This window comes from Vulpes vulpes, chromosome 7 (genome assembly GCF_048418805.1).
Source record: "Vulpes vulpes isolate BD-2025 chromosome 7, VulVul3, whole genome shotgun sequence".
In the NCBI taxonomy this organism is placed as follows: Eukaryota; Metazoa; Chordata; class Mammalia; order Carnivora; family Canidae; genus Vulpes; species Vulpes vulpes.
Window position 1 is genome coordinate 120,712,308 of NC_132786.1, and position 26,431 is coordinate 120,738,738.

Below are 26,431 nucleotides of genomic sequence, written 5' to 3' on the forward strand. Positions count from 1 at the left end.
TCCTTTTTCAGAATAAAACCTAGTCTCATTTATAGTCAACATGAAGCTTAAAAATCTCTATTTCTCCTCTCCTTCTGCAGATACACCAAGGAGAAACAGAAAATTGTATGTGATCATTCCAGATAGAGTTTGTCTTATTAGTAGGTTGAAAATGATGCCCTAAGATAAAAGTAGATCCCCCTGGCTCCATCCTCATCCCCATCCAGACTGCGGCAGGAATAAGTAATCTTTCTTGAAAGCAAACCCATTTCTGTTACCGTGTCCCTTAAAATAACTTGAGTGCTCCGCAATGGTTTCAGAGTAAAATCTACGTTCGGTTAGTATGTATTCAAGAAGTTTCCTACCTTGGCCTTTACTATTTCCTGGTCTTCAAACCCACTAGTGTGCTGGCAGATGTCTACTTCTTAAGGAAAGGGGAATAGAAGCCCCTGATCTGTAGTGTTTGCCGATTTCTGTGGTGTAAACACTGCCGCCAAGCCAATTTCAAGCTACCAAGATAGTCCCTGAACAAGAATTAGGAAGAAATAGTCACAATTGGCTCTGTAAGCTCATGCAAGATAGCTCAAACCCCTACTGCCACCCTACCCTGCCTTCAGCCTATCACTCTTTTCTTTTTAACTCCCTTTGCACATTTCATTTATATAATACAGTGTATTCGACTGTGGTCACCATGTGATACATTAGGTCCTCAGACTTTTCTAACTGAGAGTTTGTACCCTTTTACCAATGTCTCCCTATTTCTACTGCCCACCCCCACCCCCCACTGCCCCAGCCCCTGGCAACCAGTTTTCTACTCTCTGTTTCTATGAGCACAACATTTTTTTTAGATCTACATTAAAGTGATAACATGCAGTATTTATCTTTCTCTGTCTTATTTCACTTAACATAATGCCCTTCAGGTTCATTCATATTGTGGCAAATGACAGGATACCTTTTTTTTTTTTTTTTTTAACTCTGAGTAGACCTATACCACGTCTCTTTTGCTCCATTCGTCCACCGATAGATATTTAGGTTGTTTCCATGTCTTGGCTATTGTGAAGAGTGCTGCAGTTGACATGGAAGTACAGATATCTCTTAGAGATAATGGTTTGTTTCCCCTTTTTCCCCCTTTGGATAAATACCCAGAAGTGGGATTGCTGAATCATTGGGTAATTCTATTTTTTAATTTCTTGAGGAACCTCCATAGTGTTTACTGGCTCTATTAGTTTACATTCCCACCAACACTGTGCAAGGATTCCCTTTACACCCTCACCAGCATTTGTTCCCTCTTGTCTTTTTGATAATAGCCATTCTAACAGGTGTGAGGTGGTATCTCACAGTGGTTTTGATCCGCAGTTCCCCAATGAGTGATGCTAAGCACCTTTTCATGTTCCAGTTGGCTGTTTGTAGATTTTCTTTAGAAAAATGTCTAATTCGTTTCTTTGCCCATTTTAAAGTTTTTTCTCTTTCTTTGCTACTACTGATTGCGTGAATTCCTTGTATATTTTGAATATTAAGTGCAATCTGAATCAACCTGTGCATTTATCAGATATGTGTCAACCTATCATTCTTTTAGCTCCCAGAATCCATTAGTATCTCTCACAACCCTGCTTGAACACTCATTTTGTCAGGTTACACTTTTTCCCTATTCTTTACAATTCTACTCAGGCGTTTCCTTTTCCAGGAAGTCTTCTCTACCTTTCCCCCTAACCCTCCATTCTGGGTAGTTGCCTTTCCCGAGTCCTCCAGTAGCACCCTTTGCTTCTCTCTACCATATCTCTTACCACACTCTGTGGTGATATGTTCACTGGTTTCCTCATTAGCCCCCTGAAGAGGTGGACTATAACTTTCATCTGCATATCCTTAGTACCTAACGAAGTATCTTGAATAAAATATCTGTTTATCAAGTGAGCACATAGTTATGACAAAGCCTCCTACTTCAAATAATGTAATAAAATGCTGATTAGTAAAAATAATTTTACATAAAACAGTTTTTCATTTTCTTCCCCAAATCTCTAAAAACTGTAGAATTGGGGAGTTTCCAAAAGTTAAATTAGCATTGAAGAAATTCTGGGAAATTCCTTACACACACACACACACACCCTCCATCATCCACTAGGTTGGAATGAAAATGGATAAAAAACAAAGGAGGAAAATGAGAGGAGGAAAAAAAAATGAAGATAGGTAGGGTGAAGAGACAGGAATTCCAGAGCTTTGACTTAATCCAGATTGAGAAAGCATAATTAAGGCAATTAAAGGTGGAAAGGTAGAGTAACTTCTCTGCTCTTTAAGGTTTTCTTGAGCCTTTCAACAGAGCTTTCCCTTTGAGTGGGTGATACTGTCTGTATGAAGAACTTTAGGTAACACTTTCTGGTGGACATTGCCCAAGCGGTGGTCCCAGTAGAGGTGCCCTCTCATGAAGTTTGCTTTTGGAATCCATAAATTTTTTTTCACTACTAACCACCAGTCTCTGATTTCAAGTTGAAAATAATGTGTGGGTTAGGGAAAAGAAGTTAAGAGTGAAGGTCTTTTTAATACCACCTTTTCCCTGCCACTGGATTAGACTCCACAATGGCATCACTTCATAGGTCCCAAATACAGTCTCGGTACAGAGCCTGAGCTTGGCTTTGATGTAGATGCAGTAAGATTAGAGGGAGTTTGTTAAGGGCCTTGAGGACTTTGGTCAATGAGGAGGGTTGCCCATAGGTTGAGGTTTCTGATACACAGTTCTGGTCAGGAACAAGGGAAGAAGATGAGTCAGGAGCCTCACTGCACAATTGTAAGGTGGAAAGGAGGGATAAGAGGTGATGACAGTCATGGCAGGCTAGGATACAGTCATGGGTTTAAACAATATGCTGGAGCACAATTGAAGAACTCTGGTTTCATCCATCTTTCACCTCTCCTGGCTCTCCACTAAGACATTCATCAGCCTGTTTTCTATTGAGCGTGACAGTGTTCGGCACATAAACAGACCATGGCTCTCCTACTCTACAGAAAGAACTGCTTCTGTTTTATTGCTTAGTGCAGAGTAACTGGTGTGCTGTCTTTTGAGTAGCTCTTACAATTCAATGAGTAAGTACATTGAAATTTGTTTTCGATTAACTAAATTGAAAAAAGCAGAAGCATTCTATACACTAAGCATTAAAATGTGCTTCACTTGGAACAACTTTCTTTATGAATCACCCTGTCACTCCTGGCTGTGATTGAAGTGAGGTATGACGGCTGCTAAGCCAAACCACACAGACTTGGTCTGCTTCAGATCTGATTCACCTTAGGAAATGATGATAAAGAAGCAAACACTTTAACACTTAGAATTCCAGAACCCCTATCGTAGAATTCTGAGTCTTTTGAATCCCAGAGATACCTCGAGCAGAAGGTGGATGTATTTTTATTTCGTTTATGTATAAATGCATTCGTATACATGTGTATATAAATCCATAAAATACGTCCTGCTTCAAGTATTTCTCTCTTCCCTCATCCAATTTCTGTCAAGACTTGGGTCAGCTTTGGCCTCTGCCATGAGCCTTCTCCAGCTATTTAAGCCCACACTGATCTTATCTTTTTTCTAATCTTACAGCATTTACCACCTGTACCAGTGTTTTTGGAATGTATCCATCAGTGATGTTCTTTGGACTTTGCATGGTTAGTTAGCTCTTCTGTATTTCTGCTTCTGGCACTAGATTTATTTTATTTAAACCTAAAACAATTCTATTAGATAGATGTGCGTTTTTCCATTTTACAAGTGAACAAGTGAGGCCTGAAGATCTAAGTATCCTAAGTTCACGTAGCTGGTAAGGTCAGGGCCACTCCGGAGCCCATGCTCTTCTCTTCTAGGCCGGGATGTTTACCACCAGATGCAACGAAGAAGGTGTTTGGGGAACCTTACACAAAAACGTTATAGGTGTGGACTTGAACAAGGAGATTCTGGAACCAAGGATATTAGATTATAGGAGGCCAAGTATGAGATTTCCTTTAGGTCAATAGAAACATTTATAAGAATCGACAGGTGGATATAAACAACAAAAGAAAATGAAAAGTCAAAGATGGTTGAGACCGAAGGGGAAGGGTGGCTATTGATGCCATAAAGAAATAGGAAGCTAGAAGAGGGACAGGAAAGCAGTAAGTTTGAATGGCATCAATGGCACATTCCCACTTGGCCTAAAGGCAGTTGCAGAGACAGGGCTGGTCCTCGGAAGAGAGAATGCCACTGGGGGTGTGGAGTTAGGTCATCCCCACGAGGCAGCATCCATCACCCCGTGAATCACTAGTGCGGAGCCAGCAGCCAGCTGGCCAGATGCCTGGTTGTGTTGCATTCAGGGCCGTCTGAATTGATTGGGGCCAGAGATGACCCCCTTTCTCCCTTCCTGGAGACAGATGAGCTCTTCCTTAACTGCACCCCTGCTTGAGGTCTCTGATTATAATGAACTCCGTGGCTATTGAAGTCGGGAGGCAGGATTACTCTATCAAGGGGAGCTGGTGGCAGCAGACAGAGTGAGAAAGCATCTTTTAAACTGTGGCTGACCACAACCTCAGGCAGAGTTGTCTTGGTAGCACAAAACAGCACAGCCACGTTCTTGGCACTTGACCGCACCAACCTGACGGGCTGGACTTGCATCGAGGACCCCAAAGGGAAGGGCCTGCTCTGGCAGAGAGCTGGCTCGTGTGCATTTTACAGAGAATCCGGCTCCAGCGTTGACACCTTAGACATCTGAGTAGGGACGGATAGAAACGTCTGAAACAAACGTAACCAGACCCTGAAGTTCAAACTTCCTTGCCTCTGCCTGCCGTCAGCTCCACAGCACCTCTCTCCCGGTGCCACTGAATAAACACAAGAGAGCACGTGAATGAAACTTAGCAGAGTTACTTGTGTGGAGTTCCTGAAATTAAAGCAGTTGAGTTCTGGGCCAGATATATGAAAAGTTCTAGGCAAGGAGGGACGATCTGTTTTGAAATATGTATCCCCCAGGAAACCATTACTGCATCTCATTAGAATTTGTAGAAAGGGTGATTATAAATAAAGTTTATATTAAAATGCTTCTGTTAATTTTGTCGTAAGCAAGATGGAAAAAGGGCCAGTATGAGTGAACTGGCAAAGATCTTACAAGATGGTACATTTAAAAAAAAGCTATCTGAAAGACTGATTTAAATTGGGGCACCTGAGTGGCTCAGTCAGTTGGGTGTCTGCCTTCTGCTCAGGTCTTGATCCGGGGTCCTAGGATTGAGCCCCTCATCGGGCTCCCTGCTCAGCGGAGGGCCTGCTTCTCCCTCTCCTTCTATTGCTTCCCCTGCTTGTGCTCTCTCTCTCTCTCTCTCTCTCTTTCTATGTCAAGTGAATACATAAAATCTTTAAAAGAAAAAAAAAAGGCTGATTTAAATTATCTATAGGTGAGCTAAATCTGTCCTGTAGATCAATTAAAGGAATCACTATTTTAAATATATCACATCCTTAATTATACTAAATTAAATGCAATTGCATATTCACTGCATGCATCATAATGTTAATTAGGGAAAACAGTTTGAATCAAATACAGTGAGGTATATAGCACCTCAATTTGCTTTTTATAAAAAAAAAGCATATGTCTGAGTCAGATTAAAAGAAATCTGGTAAGTACTCATGAGATCGAAAAGACAGACTAAATTATTATTTCATGGCTTACAAATTGTAGGGTAATTCCTATTATTTAGTCCTATGACAGTATATAAGCCCTTGAGTTAAGGAAACAAGTTTGTAACAAGTTTTTTAAAAAGCAGAACTGGGGGGCAGCCCCGGTGGCTCAGCAGTTTAGTGCCTACTTCAGCCCAGGGCCTGATCCTGGAGACCCAAGATCGAGTCCCACGTCGGGCTCCCTGCATGGAGCCTGCTTCTCTCTCTGCCTGTGTCTCTGCCTCTCTCTCTCTCTCTCTCTCTCTCATGAATAAATAAAATCTTAAAAAAAAAAAAAAAAGCAGAACTGGGTGTTTACCATTGGTTCTCAGAGTGGGCTTCATATAAGAACTATCATTCTCTTTTTTTTTTTTTTTGGAGAAAGAGAGTGTGTGTGCAAGGTTGGGGAGGTGCAGGGGGAGGAACAGAGAGAGAGAATCTTAAGCAGACTCCCCGCTGAGCACAGAGCTCAAGGTTAGGCTCCATCTCACAATCTTGAGATCACCACCTGAGCAAAAATCAAGAGCATCTCTTGATGCTTAGCAGACTGAGCCACCTTGAGGCCTCCATATAATTATTTTTAGAAAGGATAAACCTTGAACAATTAAATGCATTCTAAAACTTCTTAAAGAATAGGCATGTGTATCCAGAATCTGTTTTTGCTTTGGAGTAGCCTGAGGTGACTGGGGGACAGTGACTGTTTACTCTTGACATCTTAAACATCCCGAGCATTCATTTGTTAGAGCAGCGGGCTGATGGAGTTTGCTAATTCCAAGGCCAGGGGAAGCACTGGAGAGCCATTCGCAGCCCAGCAGCACGTAGAACCAAAAGAGAACTTTGAGACCAGTTCACTCAACCACTTCCTTTACAGTCAAGCCTGGGAGAATGGGGGGGTTGGAGGGTGAAGACCGTGATGCTCTGTGACGACCCAGGTTTAGTCCTTGCCCTGCTGCTGGTCATGTGACCACGCAGTGCCTCAGTTTCCTCCCAGCATTCTTATGAGGATTATTCAGTAAATCAATATTTGTAAAGTGCTTAGGACAGTGTCTGACACATTGCAAACACTACACAAATGTTTGTTATATAAGTAAAATAAAACTCAGACCCAGAGAGACCAAATGAATCACCTAAGGTCATGTGACTCATCAAATCCCAGTAGGTAGAGCCAGTCCTGAGCTGTAGGCATGCTCATTCTTTTCCACTATGTCCTTAGACCATCCCTGGAATGTGGGGTTGTCTCAGAACTATTGTAGGAGCCTATAAGTAAGGAATGTGACGCAGTAAAGGAACATAGGATTTTAAATCAGCAACTAGGATTCAAGCTCCGATATTTACCGACAACTCTGTGAACTTTAGTTTCTTCATCTGTAGAAATATGATGATTATAGCAAATCCAATTCACAGAATTATTTAAAGGATCAAATGAGATAATGTACTTGGAAAACCATAACCCACTATGCGGATAATATTTAACATTATTACTTTGAGCTCCTGTGAGCTGTGGGAAAAAAAAAAAAACAGAATGTTTCAGACCTGCTTAGGATGTCAAGAAATTGGGGTGCAGAAAGTTCTTAACAGGCTCTTTTCACTTTTTCACTTCCCATTTGTTCACTGGTTTCTTTTAAAATTTATTTTTGCTATAATACGTTCATATATACAGAAGAATCACGCACTGTGCGTGTGTGCGCGCGCGTGTATGAGAGCAATAAAACAAATGCTGAGTTCTCTACCGTCTGACTTAAAAAGAATATTACCAAAGCCTTTAAGTCCCCCATGTCCCACCCCAGTCATATCCCTCTCCCTCCAAGAAATAGTGTGTAAACAATGATTGTGAATTGTCTTTTCCTTGCCTTTAGTTGTATTATACATGTGTATATGCCTAAACAATATATTGTATTGAGCGATTTTTTTTCCTATTTTTTTCCCTCCTGACTCCAATATCGCAAGCTAGATGGTATCTCTCTGTACCCTTCTACTGTCCACCTCATTCTTTGCCACTATCTCCCCTCTCCCAACTCAATAAAACATATTACTTCTGTCCTTCAACAGACCTTATAAGGAGAGACTTTAGAAAAGAGCCAGGCTTCAGATTTACATGACCAAGGGGTGGGTGTCACTGAGCAGGAGCTGGGGCATCAGCTGCCAAAGCAAATGCAAGGATCCAAGAATGGGAAGGGTCTCCTGTCAGCATTGCCACTCGTGATTCATTCAGTGTCCTAGATGGTCACTTGACCTTTCATCTTAATGGAAAAAAGACTTAAAAACAAATTGAGGTAGGTTTGGGTGTCATATTAAGGAGTTTGGACCTTTCCTACAGGCCTTTGGGAAGCAACTAAAGGTTTTGAGAAGGGAGTGACAACTCATAACTGCTTCAGGGCAGATGCCATGGGAGACAGGTGGGCCAGTGAGGTAACACCTAGCCTAGGGCAGGGGTGCAGGTATGTATGGCTGGAGGACTGTAGCCAGATTTCAGAGGAACTGAGTAACTAGTTGGATATGGGAAATGCTCAAGAGAGAAGAGCTGGTGATGGCCAACATTTTAGAATTACCTGGATAGAAACATGGTAATGGCCGTAAACCAAAATCCGCAACAGAGAGGAAGATTTAAGAGCTGAGCTGATTAGAACAGGCCAGAATGCTAGTGGTCCTCTTTCTGTTGTTTTCCAGAAAACAGTGATTAAGTCCAGCCTTTCTCTCAGAAAAGCAACCAGGGGTGGGTGAGTCTCTGCGTCCTACTTTGACGGGCTGTGGGTGTTTTACATGCTAATTGATAACTTTGGTTGACCAATTCCAACTCCCTGAGAGTTACAATTTCCCTGACTTTGAATTTCTCATGCTTAAAATGAGGGGCTGGGGTAAGATGGTCTCCGAGGCCCTTTCCATTATTGTAATTGTGCAATTCTTGGAACTTTGCCCAGAATAGTAAGAATAGTAAACAGTAGCAGAAGAAATTCATGAGCTTTGAGAATCAGATAGAACCGAATTCTAATGACTGCTGCAGTTCTGATGCCAGTTCCAGTGTGAATCAGCCGCTGTGGCTGCACCCTTGGCTGCTCGGAGTCTCCTCCCGAAAACTGCAAACCTTACAGGGCTGTGAGTCTGCTTGCACGTGACAAGGCCCAACTCGGTGCCTGGCACAGTGTAGGTGCAGGGTGAAGATTGATTTTCTCCCTCCCTTCTTTTCTTCCTTCTTCCTCCCTTTGTTCCCGAAAAGAAGGTGTTAGTCTGACTCACCAGCTAATGCTTGCTGGGGTGAAGCTTTCTTTGCAAACTCTTCCTTGGTGCCCCCAAAGCAGCTATATTACCAGGAAACTGCCTCCCGCCAGCCGTGCTCAGTTTACCCCAAAGCACAAGCCCTTCTGGGTCCGAGGGAAGCACGAATGGCCAGGACACCCCTGGCAGCAGGTCTGTGGTGGTGGTTCCATCTGGACCCAGTCCCACTCCAGATGCCGCACCCAGGAACTGTGTGTCAAGTGGTGAGGAACCACCCATCTTCCCTGCACAAGTGAGCAGCAAGCACATTTGCTCATTATCTTTAAGGGACGTAGTGAATCAGACTGAGATTTAGTCATGCTTACACCGTGCTATACCTTTGCAGTGCCAAGAGCTTCGACCGAGGCTCCCTGATGGTTAAAATTCCACTACTGAAGCTCAGAGACCACTTGGGACTCTATAGCTAGTGCCTGCCACCCTGACCCTAATCACTGAGTTTATCAAGATTCTCAGCAGGAAGAGACAAGAAGTAGTCAGTCCCCTCTCCTGCACTGAATAGTGGAATATTACTTTCTCCTCGAAACTGTGGCCCTCACCCTTCTCCTGCAGGTCTCAGCTATGGAGAAAACAAAAAAGGAAAAGGTTGGGATCCCCTGGCTTTGAAAATCTGAATGCCACTTGGACCTGACATGTTTGTTTTTTAGCTCAAAATTGCACAGTTTTTCAAGATCGAGGAGTTCTGTAGATTCTATTCCAGCATTGTGCGATGATTTTATACTTAGGAATTTGTTTTGGGGAGAAATAGAGACATAATCCAATCAATCCTTGAGGAGGTACCATTTAGAGACCCTACTACTTCCTAAAGGAGAAGAAAGTATAAATATGCATGAATATGGGGTGCTTGGGTGGCTCAGGGGTTTAGCACCTCCTTCAGCCCAGAGTGTGATCCTGGAGACCCTAGATCGAGTCCCACGTCTGGCTCTCTGCAGGGAGCCTGCTTCTCCCTCTGCCTGTGTCTCTGCCTCTCTCTGTGTGTCATGAATAAATAAATAAAATCTTTAAAATAATATATGCATGAATATACAAAAATATTGATTGAGCCGGTGCAGAGTTCTACATTGCTGCCTTACATGTGAAGACACACACCGGCTGACGTTGGGTTGTGTTACTTTCTCTCCATTTAAAACAGATGGAGGAGTTCTTGTAGGTTCGCAGGCACTGGAACATCCATCTCACCTCCAATCCCTTGCTGGCCCGGTTCAGCCAAGCAGACAAGGAAGCAAGCTGGGTAGGCAGATGGGCTTACCTCGGGGTACCTTGCAGATGTAGTAGTCTTAAGGAAGCTGTTATTAAACGCCTACTGTGTGCTAAGCAAAATACAGCACAAGATGAAAAAAGATGAACGAGACCATTTCTGGCCTCTTGTGGCTGCTTTAGTTAACAATCTGTGACTCTATCCCACATGCAGCAATTTTTTTCAATGTTCCAGTGAATTCATTTTACTTCTGCAAGGTCACATTTTGGGCTTTAAGTTCCCAAGGTGCCATCTAGACATAGAAAAAAAGTAAAATAAACAAGAAAAAGGAACAGAACGACAGTGCTGACCCTGAAGAGCGATCAGCTCTGAGATGGAATCCTTGAGATGGTCTTTGGTTTAAAGCTGGTCTTTGCTTCTTGAAGCAGCTTCCTGTGGCTGTCTCTGCAAAATGGATGATTGATCACCGATGGAAACTTAATTACCAATTAATTGGTTACTATTGAATTGCTGGTACGTTTCAGTTATCTGCTACTCCTCAGAGCAATCCATAGCACTTCTGTGAAGAAAAGCTTCTAATTAAATAGTGAAATAGCACTCATTAATATATCAAAATAAATGTCTGGAACCAGAACATTTCATTAATTACAAGAGTCAGTAGGTTTAGCATCTCTGAAACTGTTTGTAATTTATTGCCACTTATAATGAAGAAATAAATATTTGTTGCTATAATAAAGATCATTGTAGATTATTTTTTAATGATAAGAGTCGCAGATGAACTCTGTATTCCACGTGACAGAATTTTGACCTTAAGGAGAAAGGCTGTTTTACATAAGGACAACTAAATTTTTTTTTTTGGACAACAAAATTTTTTATTTCACTTTGTTCTTCGACATTAAATCAGTCCTAAATACACTATGGCAGCTTTCTGATTATTATAAATACAATAGGATGATAATAGAGAATTCCTAACCTTCAAATTATTTTCCTTAACTTGAAACTACATACAAAACTATGTAAAAATAAACTGTTTCTCTTCCAAGTTGAAGATAGTTCCTTGTTATATGCTCCCGCCTCCTGTTATCTGCCCCAAATTTACCAATTTCCAGATGTCTTATAAGTACAGTCAGGAGCCAGACGCTCTATTATTTGTTTCTTATAAACTCGTAACTATATCAACTCCAGGAGAAAAAAAAAAAAGCTTAGTAATATTAGTTTATATTTTCACAGTCATCTCCCATCTACCCATAACTGATTCACTTACTCGTTCATTCACTCAATATTTATTAAAGATCTATGCGTAATATTTCACCTACTGTGTGATGTTTCACCCTGCAGTAAACAAGCAGGGTCTCTGGTGGCAAGAATCAATCATGTAATCCACAAACAAATAGTAGTTGCAGCTCTCAGGGTTATGATACAGGTAAAATGTATTATGCAGGCAATAATAGAAGCACTTGACCTAGATGTTAAGGTCAGACTAGGCCTCCTAAGGAAACGATGACACCCTAAGATCTGAAGGAGACATAGCAGTCAATAAGGTGAATGAAGGTGGAGGCATCACTCCAGGAACAGCATGTGCAAAGGCCCTATAACGAGAGGACACGTGGCATATTTGGAGAACTGAAAGAAGCCGCTCACTGGAGCACAGAGCACAAAGGGGGGCACAGTGAGGACGAATTTGCAAAGTTCAGGAGGATCCAGATGATGCAAGCTCCCCAGGCCAAGTTAAAAATTTTTGTCTTTCATCCTGAGAGCCATAGGAAAACATCGCGTGTTGTAAACAGAGTGACATGATGAGATTTGTGTTTTAGGAAAAAAAGAAAATCCGGCTGCACTGTAGAGAACGAATGAGATCAAATGTGGCAGATCTAATTTGGAAGCCGTTGTAGTAGTTCAGGAATGAGAAGAGGTGGCTTGGATGGGGGTCAGAATGTGGAGATGAGAAAACTGGGTGGGTCCCGGAGATGTTTAGGAAGTACAAATGATAGAAATTAATGATGGTCTGTGCATGGAGAGGAATCAAGGATGGCACCTAGATCGATGGCTTGGGCTTCTAGAGGAACGGTAGAGCCGTTCACTGCATCGTCCGCTCAGGCAGGAGGGAAGGCCATAGCTTCTACGTTGGTCCCATCAAACCTGAAGTCTTGGAGACGTCGGGTGGGGATTGCACAGTCACCTCGGAGGAGAGGGGAGGGGTTGGTACCCACGTATGTGTCCTCTAAATGGCAGCAGACCCCACAGGAGAGGCAGCTTGTCTGGGGGAGCGTGAAGAGGGCAGAGAGGAGCTGCCCTGGGATGGAGTCCTGAGAAGCCCCGACACCCATGGCCAGGCGTGGGTGGTCCTGCACAAAGGCTAAAGGTGGCAATTTGAGAAGTGGAAGGAAAACCAGGACACGGAGGTGTCAAGGTGGAGGGAGGGCCCACAGTGCTTAACTGACATAGATTACTGAACAATATTTTTAAAACTCTGAAGCTGAACCTAAAAGAGAAATACCTGATTGAGTGGTCATCAATCAGGTATTTTTTGTAAGTTGGTACCTGCGGCATTTGATGCACAGCTTTGACAGTCTTTTTTGAGCCTTTCCCCATAGTGGTGACAAATACTGGGGTGGTATTCTTCTTTAGGCACTGGGTTCTATGGTAGGAGCGATCGCTAAATTAGCCCATTTAGCCTTGACCACAGCTCTGCAAGGTAGGCACATTGCTATACTCTCTCTATTTTACTTATGAAACGGATAACCTAAATTTTACCAACACACAGAGGTTATAGGGACTATGTAAGGTAAATACCTGTGAGAGACTGGGCTCTGACGCAGGAACCTGAGTGGGGTGCGTGCCGTGCTGCCCACCTGTGGCTTGTCTCTCAGCCACCACCCCCTACCGCCTCACTGCACACAAATGCACAAGGGCACACATTGTAAAATATAACGTATTACGCATGACCCTAACACTTGCTATTCCAGTTGACATCCATCTTACTGGACTTGACTGCTGGAAGCATTACCTTTCTGCCCAGGGCTGAGACATGTACGGTTTTGTTTCTCTTTTACTAGCACCACTGAGTCCCACTGCTTTGCATGCACCCATCCAACCCCAGTGCATGCTGCGATAGCGAGGCCTACTGCAGCTGAAAATCTAGATACACGAGTAGCACCTCTCGGTCCTGAAGCCGTGCAGGTCCCTAGAGAAAGTTCTGCCTGTCTGGGGCTCCTAGTTTATTTGCATGGTTGTCCTTGCCATTTTCCTCTGAGCTCTGAAAAGACACACTGAAAAGTTTCTTGCCGAGCTTGCTCGCTTCTGGACTCACATGAATTCTGTGACCATATTTTATTCCAGACACTTTTGAGAAATTCATCGGGCTGTGAAGCGCGCAATGATGAATATCGAACGGAGTTCACTACAGCTTTGCAGCGCGTTGACTTATTCATGGGCCAGTTCAACCAAGTCCTCTTAACGTCTATATCCACCTTCATCAAAGGAGACCTCACCATTGCTAATCTTGGGACGTCCGAGGGTCGCTTCATGCAGGTAAATGCTTTCTATGAGTGGCTGTGTCTGTGTCACCTGGTGGCATGCAGCTAGTTTGTGTTTGCCTCGACAGTAAGGTATTTGCAAATATTGTAAAGTGAGAATCGCAGCAAAAAAGACCCAGACTGGAAAGCAAAACAATGAAGCCCAGGCCACTCATTAATGAAGGATATGGCTGATTTTTGTTAAGTTCTTGAAGCTTTCGGTTTCAATGTGGTTGCTTTAATTTCCTTGCCCAGAATGGTTTGGGATTTTGTTTGTTGTTGTTGTTGTTTTTTTTTTTTTCCATTCATGATTTCTATCACATGATTGGAATAAAATGAAACAATTAAAGCACTTCCAGGCGATGTTTTCCTATTTCAAGGGAAGCTTCAGATGAAAGGAGAGCTATTGTGTGAACCGTGTGTCTCCATGAGAAGAAACATTCACATCATTGAGAAGTATTGGCAGGAGTTAGGAAAGGACGTTATCATCAAGATCCCATTGTAACTCCAGCTCTCCTGATTCTGCAAAAATGGGGTCAGACACAAAGAAGTCCAAATACTGGATGGAGGAGGGGGGGATATCTAGATTTTATTAAGAAATGCTTTTAATGGATAGCAACATATTTGCATACAATAAAAATTCACATTTCAGACTTGCAGTTAGCGTGTTTCCTAGATACAAGAATCACAGCACTTTGCAGAAATTAAAATGCTCTTATGTTGAATCCATTTGATTGCTTTTGGGTAGTGCTTTCAACACGAGGTCATCGTTAGGTTCTTGATTAATGCACAATGACCGTGGCATCTACAGAAATGTTGACTTTCTACAAATACTAGAAATTTCTCCTAAAGAGAGATGTTTATTTCATGATTGTCTGATCTAATTAATATCCCAGTCAGCCAATGACCCCTAGTAAACCAATTGAGGACAATGATGTTTTCCTATGACTTGCCCTTTTGTACATCCTCTATCTATATTCTTTTATAAGATATGATTTTTAAAATTACCACTGTCTTTATAATAGTATGGATATTGGTCATCGCTGTATTTTAAATCATGTTCTCCTTGTACTAGCTGGGCATGGTGAAATTTTTTCAAAGTCATAAAACAGGTAAATAAAACCTTCCTAGCTCAAAACTAATCACATAGATCCTTCTATCTAAATGTTCCCACACTTGGACTCCCCTCCTCCCATTTGCTTCAAATTACTGTACTTTTCCCCCCTCCCCCCTCTCTCCCAGCCCAGTGTTCTTATTTACCCACCTCAAACCATTCAGTTCTGTCTTAACTTCTTAAAATCTGAAGACTGGATGCCCAGTCCCCTCCTACATATACTTGCAGTCTAAAGTATTTGAAATATGGCCGTATCTATTATCCTTGTAAAATACGTAGTGGTGTTTTAAATGTGTTTTTAATTAACATTGATATTATTCTATAGAATTCCAAAAAATCTGAACGAGCATGAGAGAATCTGGCATCTGTTGAGTTCCTAATGCGTTCACCATGTTGACTTTTTATCTTTATTTTTGCTTTCCTTTTTCTCTAGATTGTTTATTACCTCATCCGTCCAGTTTCATATTAATAAGCTTTCTATAGTCACTTTAGGTCTTACTTTTTTTTTTTTTTTTGTTACATCAAAAGGTTCCTGGCCAATTTCCAGATTCTAAAGTTGTAATAAAATCCCATTTTTAGATAGATTGCTCCGCGAGCTGAGTAAATTCTGCTCTGTGACAGAACCAACCACCTAAGTGGCATGTCATGCATCAGTCTCGTCATAACAGAAATGCTGTGATGTGATGAGTACTTTATTCTTGTCTCCCAGAATTTTCATAAAAAAGCTGTTTTATGCCCATTATGTGTGTGTCCAAAACATTAAAGATGAAAATAAGTAAGTAGATATTTATTTTATGCAAAGTTCTGATATCACTGATTTTTTTTTTAATCACTTGGTTTTTAATTCATCAGATAAATATTGGGAACTTACTAACTTTGCTCTACTAGGCAAGTAAGTAAAGCAAAGGAAGCAGTGACACAAAACCTGTCTTTAAGGCACTAAAATTTTAGTATGGACGATAAAAAACATGTACCTGATATCAAGGCAGCAGAAGACAAAAGACACACAAAGGGCTATTGAGACCCACATAGGATCCATTTCTCTGACATTTGTCCAAGAGAATTCCATTCCCTTAAATTTTATGTAAATAAACCCAAAGCCCTTAAAGGCTCAAACAATCAACATCCCTGAAATCGTTTGTTTACAGCAAATAATGTTGGGGGAGGAGTCAGTGAGGCGTGCAGCAGAGACCTGGGGACCTTCTAGCTTCAGTTGGCTGAGCCATACTCCCAAGCTCTACAAATGTTTTGATGCATTAAAGTGCTAAATCTGTGGCCAGACCTAAGTTCCTACAACTCATGTTTTAAGAATACTGTGAAGTTTCTGTTATAAAATAGAATGGACATAATTTTTTTCCAAAGACAGCTGCCATACATGAAAAGGAACAGAAAAATGGTTTTTACTTCCTTCCTACCCTGAAGCCTAAAGTCAAAGTTGCTTTGCAAATGTTTTCTCTCAAGAGTTTGCAGCTGTTTCTGCCTTTCCTATTGTGCTTCTGTTCAGCTCTGGCTGGGAATACAAGCTTCAGCCCCAGCTGTCGGGTGTAAAGTGAATCAGGTATTTCACAGTGGTTATTTGGTTAGAAAGAATTATATTGTTTAGCTAACAATATTATATGTATGGCCGAGAAGACATGTTTGACATGTTTCTAACATTTAAACATGTGTAACTTATCTCATACAGGTGCAAGTCTGTCTGAATAGACTGATGTGTACATGTATTAGAGTCTATCTGTGGCACCGACTCAACGAAGATACGGATTTCAAAACCAGTTTTTATTTGTCTGATCACCCTCTTGGGATGCTTTGAAGTAAAAGAATACGATAAGTCCTATTCAGGGTAGTGTAAGGAAACAGTGAGAACGAGGCTTTTTATAAATCTTCAAGGGGGAGGGGATGTTGAAAAGAACAAGGCCCAGGAACATTAGTGCAGCGTGCCGGGCTACGTGGGAGAGGGAAGACGGTTACTCATGAAGATCACAGGACTAATCACAGGGATTGCCCACGTCTCCCCTTCTGAGCTCCTCGTCTAATCAACTTGCAAAAAGAATGCTTGCTTAATATACGTTTTTTTTTATTATTATTTTTTTTACAGCTCTCTTATAAGGCCTTTAATCTCTAGATGTGAGGTTTTGCTATTAAAATATTTGTGCATGACGGTCGGGCCAGGGAGAGTGAGTGTGTCGGGTGGGTTGGGGGTGGGGACTTGTTTCAGGTTCGGCTCCACAAACATTCGTTGGGCAGCTATGTTGTCTGCATACAGTGGCCACTGCCTGGGCGCTGTCACAGCTGTCACTTGGTTCTTTGGCATCATCCTTGCTCTTCTCTCATCCCCCTTTCCCATCTTCCTATTTCCTTGGTGCTGTAGCCACTCATCACCCCTGTTCTCTTGTGCCTCTTAACTGGACTAGTTGGATCATAAGCAAGAAAGTCAAAGGCCTAGGAATCACCTAAAAAGACATCCTTTGCTTGTGATCATTACTTATAACCGTTACTTAAAGGATTAGGTTAGTAATCAGTGAACCTAAGGATAATTACTCAGTCCCAGTAAGAGGAATCAATTCATCTATTGACCTCCCGTCTTCAAATTCTTTCAGTTCCTGTGCCACCATCATGATATGTCAGTGCTTTGTGTTGGAAGCCTGTGGCATACATTACCTTTGGGATTACTGCTCTTTTAGAGAATGTAGACACAGATCATCAATTCATCAATGCTGTGAGCATCCGGCAGAGACCCAGGCAAATGAAGCTTGAACTTAAACAACATTTCTCTTTAGGGATTGCTAATTTACTGGTGTCTTTTATAAAATGCTCAGATAAAAATACCATCTGCCTTTCTTTTTTTTTTTTTTTTTTTTGTTTTTAAATATACATCCTTGATTTAGTTGCATCCCTAAAGAATGGTGGATTTGGTATATTTCTTTAGAAGAAAATCTGGAGCACCTGGGTGGCTCAGTTGGTTAAGCATCAGATTCTTGATTTGGGTTCAGGTCTTGATCTCAGGGTCTTGTAACAGAGCCCCATGTTAGGGTCTGTGCTCAGTGGGGAGTCTGCTTGAGGTTCTTTCCCTCTCCCTCTGCCCCTTCTCCTGCTCATGCACATGCATGCACTCTCATGCTCTTGCTCTCTAAAATAAATAAATCTTTTTTAAAAAAATTTTTAAATAGAAGAAAATATATTCATGAATTCTGAGATTTCTTTGTTTGAAAAAGAGACCATTATAAATAATAATTTCAGAGTGCTGTCTATAAGTAAAAATCAACCCCAGTGCATGTCTCTTAAAATGAATTCATGCATGCTTTTGAAATACAAATATCGTGGGATCCCTGGGTGGTGCAGCGGTTTGGCGCCTGCCTTTGGCCCAGGGCGCGATCCTGGAGTCCCGGGATCGAGTCCCGCGTCAGGCTCCCGGCATGGAGCCTGCTTCTCCCTCCTCCTGTGTCTCTGCCTCTCTCTCTCTCTCTCTCTCTCTCTGTATGTCTATCATAAATAAATAAATAAATCTTTTTAAAAAATGAAATACGTATATCTTATATACTCTTATATACATAGAAAATGGAAACATAAATATTTGAAATCATGGGAAAACGCTAAGCTTTTTCTGTTTTGGTTTTTGGTAATAGAGAATAACTGGGATTTCTTGTTTGGGTCCTTTTCTGAACAAGTAGAGAAACATTTTAACACATGAAGTATATTATCAATAGGGTTTTTTTTTTTAACTCTTCTCACTTCTAAAATTCAAAAACAGACATAGTCTGTATAAATTGGCAGATCCTACAGATACTGTATTTGAAGTATTGATTTGAAAGTATTGATTATTTAAATTTTTAAAAAATTTTACTAGTTTATTTGGTTTTTAGATGTTTGCTTTTTTTTTTTTTTTTACAAAGGTCTCGATCTGGTTTTGACACATTTCAACTCACAGTCATTTCTAAAAGTCACACATCAGTATTGCAGCATTTTTAGTATATGTGCTGCCAAAGCGAGAACAGTATTGCAGCAGTAAAAAAATTGTTTTGCTTTTTGTGTATACCTGGCCTTTGTAGTATCAAGTTGGTATAGAAGCACTCATGCCCATTTACCAAAAAGAACAAAGGATAAAACAAGAAAAGCTACATTTAATTCAACTTTTGCCACCTGGTACTTTGTCTTACCACTTTCCTTTTTTGAGCTGTCAATACCAATCAGCAATTTGTATCTCTTCTCATGTTTTTTTTGTTTTTTCATTTCAGAAAACTAGATCTTTACTTGCTTGAAATAAATAGCACCATTCTTCATATCTGATTTCTTCCTACACAAACACCAATTTCTCTCACATACTGAGGAAGACAGTAAACCTAAAGCAGGTGTCTGAGTCAGTTCAGGCTACTATAACAAATTCCCATAGACTTAAACAGCAGACATTTATTTCTCACATAGGTCAGGAGGCTAGGAAGTTCAAGATCAACATATCAACATACCAGCGATCTGGTTTCTGGTGAGAACTTGATTCCCGATTCATAGATGGCTATTCTTGCTGTGTCCTCACATTGTGGGAAGAGGGAAAGAGAGTTCTCTAGGATCCCTTTTATAAGGGAACTAATTTCATTCCTGAGGACTCTACCCTTATGACCCAATTGCCTCCCAAGGGCCTTACCTTCTAAAACCATCACATTAGGGGTTAAGATTTCAACATATGAATTTTAGGGGGACACAAACATTCAGTCTATTATAGTAGGCAAGAAAGCAAGAGGCAGTAGAAGCAATATCTTGAAAATGCAGATCAAACTTGCAGGTTATGTAAATATCTGAAACATTTAAAAACCTATTCCTTCATCAAGCCTCAAGTGAGCTTCTTATTTCAGTCTATTCATATATTTAGGCAATCGATATGCCTTTACGACCTAGTATGTGCCCCATACCCTGTTTGGGGACAAGGAAAGCAGACCCACTTCCTGATCCATAAGGTCCTGGGACCCTGAGATCATGACCCAAGCCGAAGGCTTAAATGACTCAGCCACCCAGGCGCCCCTGTCCTTTATATATTTGAAAATGTATCACACAAAATTACTTTGTTCAGGTTTATGGATTTTGGAGCCTAGCCACAAAGGTTTTATTATATTTGTACATATATTTCTTTCTCGTGTGCTCTCCCAGATAATTTGAGATCATAGCCACAACAATCAAGTGCATTTGGATTCCTCCCTACTCCCTCAAACCCAATATATCAGTCTTGTATTTTTAGGAGCATTAAAGATAAAGGTTTTTTGGATTTCTTTTTTGAGACCTAAACATTAAAGATTAGTTGTCAACACAGTCGAAGATAATTGCCACTCTTCTATTTCATACTAATTATCCTAAGATTGCCAAGTGATCTATCATAAAAATTAAATTTAAGTGCTAGATTCAGTTCTGTCCTCAGAAATATCTCCATGACAACCAAAAAGAACGTCTGATTTCTTAAAAACATTCCTACAGGGGTATTTTGGGGGTTAAAGTGATTACTCCATTATTTGGAATTCTAGCAATAAGATAAAGTAAGGGATTAATGATAGAAAAGCACTCTTGGCATTTTATAGCAGTAGGTATCCTGCAGAGAACGGGCTAATGATCAACAAAAAGGTATTTGCGGCCTCTCCTTAAAACTCCAGGTATCTCACTTTTCCCTGTCTTCTCCGGTTCATCCCATTTTCTCCAGAAAGACACACTCATCCTAGCTCATGATCAAAAGCAGAACTCGCTGGCTCTACCGGTAACATTTCCTCTGTGCCACCAAAAACTATTTAGATGTGGAGTCTTTCTCCTTAGGCACACCTATCTTGTGCAGCCAAGATTACTGAAACAAGGAGTATTTGGCAAGGCAAATATATTGTGAAATTTGTTTTAATGCTTTGACTCATGAGTGGCTCTTGAGAGCTCAGAGTTGAAGCTTTTTATTAGTATTTACTCTGGTGCTCCAAGAGTATAGCAGTTGAGTGTTTAAGAAGAGGTCAAGCAAATCGGATTCTGGCATTAGATAAAGCTCCTTGGAAACCTGACTCTTGTACTTTCTAGCTAAAATTCTCTGTTGTATTTTCTTTATGGCAAATAATAGTATCTACCTTGTAGGATTTTTTGCAAGTAAACAAAATATTCACTTAAAGCTCTCAGCACATTGACTGGCTCAGTCTCATATACATATGGTGCTCTCCAGACAAAAAGTCTGGACGGGGAATAAATCAATCGACCCAAGTTCCAGAGATGCGAAGAGCTTCTTTATGAAAAGAGAGACAAAGGTTAATCCTTTCTGGGGAATGAACATTTGAATGAGCTTCAGATATTTGATAAAGTCAAAGATGATGACCTAGTAATTAGGAAGGGATTGCTTATTTTAAATATGAGATGATACTAAGGAAAGCAAAAAGGATAAAAAGGGGTGCTAAGAGTTGATTGTTATGTAGCAGTTCTGAATAGAACAGAAGATACAAAAGAGAGGCAAAATGCAAATATTCGTAGGAAGGTTCAAAGGGATGAATAATCTTCAGTGAGGTGGAAAGCCTAGAATGAGGCAGAGAACAGAGTCCAGTTATTAAGGGAGGCTGGAGTTTGGTTTTGTGTTTGACTTGTGTGTGAGAGAAGGAGTTTTTTTTTTTCATCTTTGTAGTTGAAAGTGGTTGGTACCAATCAGGGAAATATGAAAAAAAAAAAAAATGAGGATGGGCAGATAGTAAAAAACAAGTGGTGAGCATCAGAAGTGAGTCAAAAATTGGGTAACCAAAATCTCGATAATTTGGGATAGAGACATTGAAAGTCTGTTATCCTGATATTTTCTGCTTGTACCCTGTACCCAACGGGGAGATAGACCAATGATTAAACTTCTTTTTACTTTGGCTAGGAAAGTCACAGATAACTATTTGGCCCTACATTTAGGAATAACAACCGTTTCCATCCTTTCCCATCCTGAGCAAATGACCTTTGATCCATCATTTTAACTTCTGTGCAAATATAGCCACCCTGCTTAATGGAGATGTTTTGAAAGTGCTGAGTGTTTGGGATAGAACAAGTGTTAGAACAAAATGTCATGATGTTTAGCTTTTGTAGCTATATGTGAGTTTGGTTAGTTTCTCTATCAACAACCTACTCTCTGGGAGTAAATTAAATACTTTGGGAATCCTCCCAAATTGTTTCAAGCTACTTGACTGTTTGTGCTGAAGAAAAAATTTACAACTAGTTCCCTGGAACATTCATATGTTGTGTGTGTTTGTTAAGAGTACTAAGCATTTAATTACACCTGTAATTTTCATTCCCATTTTACAGATGAGAAAGCTGAGGTCGAATGGTTATTTTATTAATCATAATCTCCTAGATGCCCATGTTTGTCCCATGATTTCATACCCCCGGGAAATAAATACAGTTTCAATGAAACATAAAAGGGTATTTGGGATGTCAGACAATTTCACAAAGGCAGTTTCAGGCTCAGGGCTGCACGCAGCCTCCTGCACCTCATGTAGTTGCAAACCGATTGCCTGTTTAAGAGTAAAAGTCCTCTGAGCACTCCAGAACTCTCCTCAAGTCTTGGTAGTGTTCATCTCTGTAGTCACTCTGATTTTATCCCTGGACTTCATTATTACTGGGTTCCAGCAGCAGGGAAGATGGAAGTTATATGGCTGAGAAACATCCTAAGTTAGAAATCCCCGAAAGCAAGAATGACACAAGTCATCAAACCTCATTTCCAAGGCATTTTTAAAACCATCAGACCTTTATTATAAAACCAGGTCCAGAAGCGGAACTTTATAATTCAAGAAATAACATCCGATTGGACAATGGTCTATAAAAACCACAGCACGTTATTTTATAATACCTGAAGGCCTATTTTGACCTCAGAAGATCTATAAATATGGCTTAAGAGTAGCAAAGCTGGAACTAGGTCCGGGTCCTGCAGACTCCCCATCCACTATCCATTCCACTACGTCAAGGAAAGCTGCCCAGTTGGGGCAGGGAGGGAGAATAAATTTAGAAAATAATCTGAAATCCTTGTGTGTAAGTGAGGTCTTCTATTCTGGGGAGAGTTTTGGCTCCTCCAGTTCCCAATACAATCGTGAAGATCCGTCTGCGTCGGCTGGTTGATGACCAAAAGATCTCTTTCCCTAAAAACCATTAAAAAAAATCTTATGCAAAAGTCCGCCGTGGGGGTTCAGATGAGCTGTCTTCAAGGCAGGAGATTAGGAGATGTCGTATTGATTTACAATGAGATAAACCATTGGGCCTTTGGTTCAGATACCCCCGAGCTCCCCTAATCTGTTATTAGCATTATCGTCCCCGTTTTCCACTTGTAGCTAAACTGAGCTTGTTGGACCAAGGTCTTTCGTGTCTCGTTTCTCAGGTCGTGGTTTCTCGATCGGGATTGTCGACCCCTCACGTGAACTTCCGCCTGGACTCCCACCCCGTGTCTCCAGCAGCGATTGTGGAGCACCCACTAAACCAAAACGGCTACACACTGGTTGTCACTGGGAAGAAGGTAAGCCCTGTCCCCACACGGAGGTTCCAGGGCTGCAGGTTTTCCTGAGTGGGTATTTGCAGTGTATGTCACATGGTTCTGTCTAACTGCTTTCTGTCTTGGTCTTGGAATCACCTCTCCCCTCTCAGGTTGTTTCTGGGATATTCCAGAGATCTTCTGAACCCAAGATAAATTTTTATTCAGGAAGCTTGGACCAAAGGGAGGTCCTCTCCATAATGCGTCCTTTTTTGTCCTGTATTTCTCAGTGAGAAAAACAAGCACGCGGAATGAGAATTATGGTCCCAAGGGAAGAGCTCTAGCGCAGGCAGCTAAGTCCTGAAATGTAATCGGAATCTGACACCAGCCCATAATCCCTCTTCTCTTCGAGAAGGAGGTGCATCCTGATGCCGAATGATATGTAAACTTACTTAGAATTTCCCAGGGGTTCAGTGTGCTTTCCAGCAGCTTAAATTATATTCTCTTGTTATTTTAAAAGCGTCTCAGACAGAGCAGAATGTCCCTCCTAAATAAAACCTCTCACATTGCATGACCGTCCTCGTGTTCCCTGGACAGCAGTGGTCATGTTTATCACATGTGCGCCAACCGTAGAGGAAAGGAAGGAATTTGGGGGTTTTGTTTAAATCACTTAATTACTGTTGCATGACTTTCACCCATAGGTGCCATCTCTGGTAGACTCTATACAATTATATTTACATTTATCTTTGGTGTATTTAGTTTTCATTGAGCAAGCAAACAACCCCTCTGGAAGCTCTCTGCATCACTTTCCTTCACAGATCACCAGGATCCCACTGAATGGCTTAGGCTGTGAGCATTTTCAGTCCTGCAGTCAGTGTCTCTCCGCCCCTCCCTTTGTGCAGTGTGGCTGGTGCCACGATAGATGTGTGCACCTGGAGGAATGTCCCACTGGAGCGTGGACTCAGGAGGTCTGTCTGCCTGCAATCTATGAGGTAGGAATCCGTCAGCTGTCGTGTATGGCTTTTGGTAAACATAAATCCCATTAATGAAAAAAATTCACATTCAGTTTATTCATTTAGCTGCGAGACACCAGCCAAAGCCCCATCGATCTTCAGGGTTTTCCTTCACGGTGGCCTTTGGACACATCACCCTGCGTCTTGTACCTGAAGTTACTTGCTTTACATTCACTAAGTAGTTCTTTCCTGGAGCAAGTAGCTCTCCCTTGTGCTTTGCGAATAAAAGAGCGGGGGCCAGTGAGCAATATTGCTCCCCATTTCCTCATCCTGGGACCCTTCCCTTCTGACTTATCTGCCTCACCACCTACATAATCTACCGTGCCCAGACATGAGCCTCCACCACACACAGAGAGATCTGCTCGTGGCATGATCCAGAATCTTCAGCTGACCCTTGCAAGCTAGGGATGCCAGCCGCACTGGGGTAGACAGGACGGAAAGTTTCTTCCTGTGTGATGGATAGATGGTGGCCTTGTCTCATCACACGTAAGACTAGATAGAGGCTCCTTCCCAGGCCACTGTGGGAGGCAGGTGGACAGTGAACACCTGTTGGTGGCTGTGTGGCTTCCCTCAAAGTTCCTGCACGAGTAAGTACAGATGTAACCGGTGACTATACTAGCATCTATACTCTGTGAGCCATTTCATTTTTTAGTTCATTCCCAAACTATTTACTGAGTGCATGCTGTATAGCCGCCCTCTTCTAGACGCTAAGGACATGTGTACCAAACAAGACAGAAGTGCCTCCTCCTATTAGAGAATTTAGCTTCCAGCAGAGAGCTCAGTCATAACATTGTGGCCACGCTCCTCAACCCTCTGCTTCCTTATTTGTTGAAGCAGATATTTGGTGCTATGAAAATCTCCATGGCAGCTTTTTTTTTTAAATGTCTCGATCCAAATACATTTGTTCTTGAAAATAATTCCCTCATGAGGACCCAGTATGTATTTTCCCTGCCCACATATAGAACAGTTGGACTTTAGTAAATGATTCTTGTGAAAGACTCAAGTTAAAGGTCTCGGTCGCCTGGTTCAAGCCCAAGTAAACAAAGCGTGCAAGTCAGAGCAAGAATCACCACCCCGCCTCCCCCAAGCGCATGGCTGTTTTCGTTTAGTTACGGTTTGGGGCAAGATTTGTGCAGGGTGACTGGGTTTTAAACCAAATCATTTTCTGTTAGGTGAAACACAGTTATAAAGACTTAGCTTGATGGGCCAGGGAATAAACTAGAAGATAGTAAGAAAACAGATTCAAATCTATACTGTGGTATATTATGCACCTTTTTTTTTTTCATTTAGCATATTTTTAAACCACGTGCAATTTTATACTTGTTTAAACATACAGCCTTGGCAATTTGAGACACGAGAAATCTGAACTCAGCAATTCCGTGAAAGAGATATGGAGAGAGTATATGGGGGAGGGGGGTTGTGTGCGTGTGTGTACATGCAACTGAGTCACAACAGTTTCAAGAATAGCCAAACTGGTGTTTTAAATACAGAGCAGTTGAGAGCCTGTACGAAAGGAACGTTTAATTTGACCGATGTACTTCCTTCTATTAGTCATGCAAACCATACTAAAATGGTTTTTTTTAAGACAATTAAATATTTTAGGATTTTCTGGAACCAGACACTCTCTCACAGTCTTTAAATCTCCCTCTGCCAACACCTTTCCTAACTCCCAACTTTGTGTAGTTGGTGATTTTAAAAGGTTGCGTCGCATCGTGCACAAGTCAGTGAGGCTTGGGCTGTACGGTTTGGAGGAAAGTAGTGCAGCTGAGTCCATAAATCCCTTTCGGTTCATAGTTGTTAGGACGATTTCATGCTGCACTAGACCGTGACATTTAGCATTCTTACTGCAAAAAATAAGACAGATTATTCATCTATTTCTTATCTGTCTTAAACACTGTAGGCACAAAACCCAACTAGTGTATAGTTTTACTTTCCAGTAAATGTGAGTTAACCTGCTTTTCAAGGTACATGATGTTCAGTGGCTGAAATTCTTTGCAATTCCACGTGAGAGAGATTTCAGGATTGCAAGCCCATTATTTTGTTTCAAACATTTTATCTGATCTCATACTTAAGAGCAATGAGAAATGCTTCAGAAAAGGAAGAGCACTTTCCAATGAGTTCTGAATTTATTAAGATAAAATTGTCATATCTTGTCGGATTGAATTCAGGCCCAGTGAGACAATAAAATGGCTTATTAATTGATTGGAAGACGCAGATAAGAAGCAACAATGATATCTCATGGGGCAGCGGGAGTGGGGGCGGGGTCA

At 41.4% G+C, this 26,431-nt stretch overlaps 1 protein-coding gene across 3 annotated transcripts in view; it reads left to right on the plus strand.

Moving 5' to 3' along the window:
- Positions 1 to 26,431, plus strand: part of MET (MET proto-oncogene, receptor tyrosine kinase) — a 112,190-nt gene that overhangs the window by 40,073 nt on the left and 45,686 nt on the right. For all 3 annotated transcript variants that reach the window (XM_072764851.1, XM_072764854.1, XM_072764852.1), the window contains exons 3-5: positions 13,431 to 13,622; positions 23,062 to 23,196; positions 23,970 to 24,143. In XM_072764851.1, the coding sequence (XP_072620952.1) occupies positions 13,431 to 13,622; positions 23,062 to 23,196; positions 23,970 to 24,143 (501 nt within the window). The remainder of the gene's footprint in view (positions 1 to 13,430; positions 13,623 to 23,061; positions 23,197 to 23,969; positions 24,144 to 26,431) is intronic.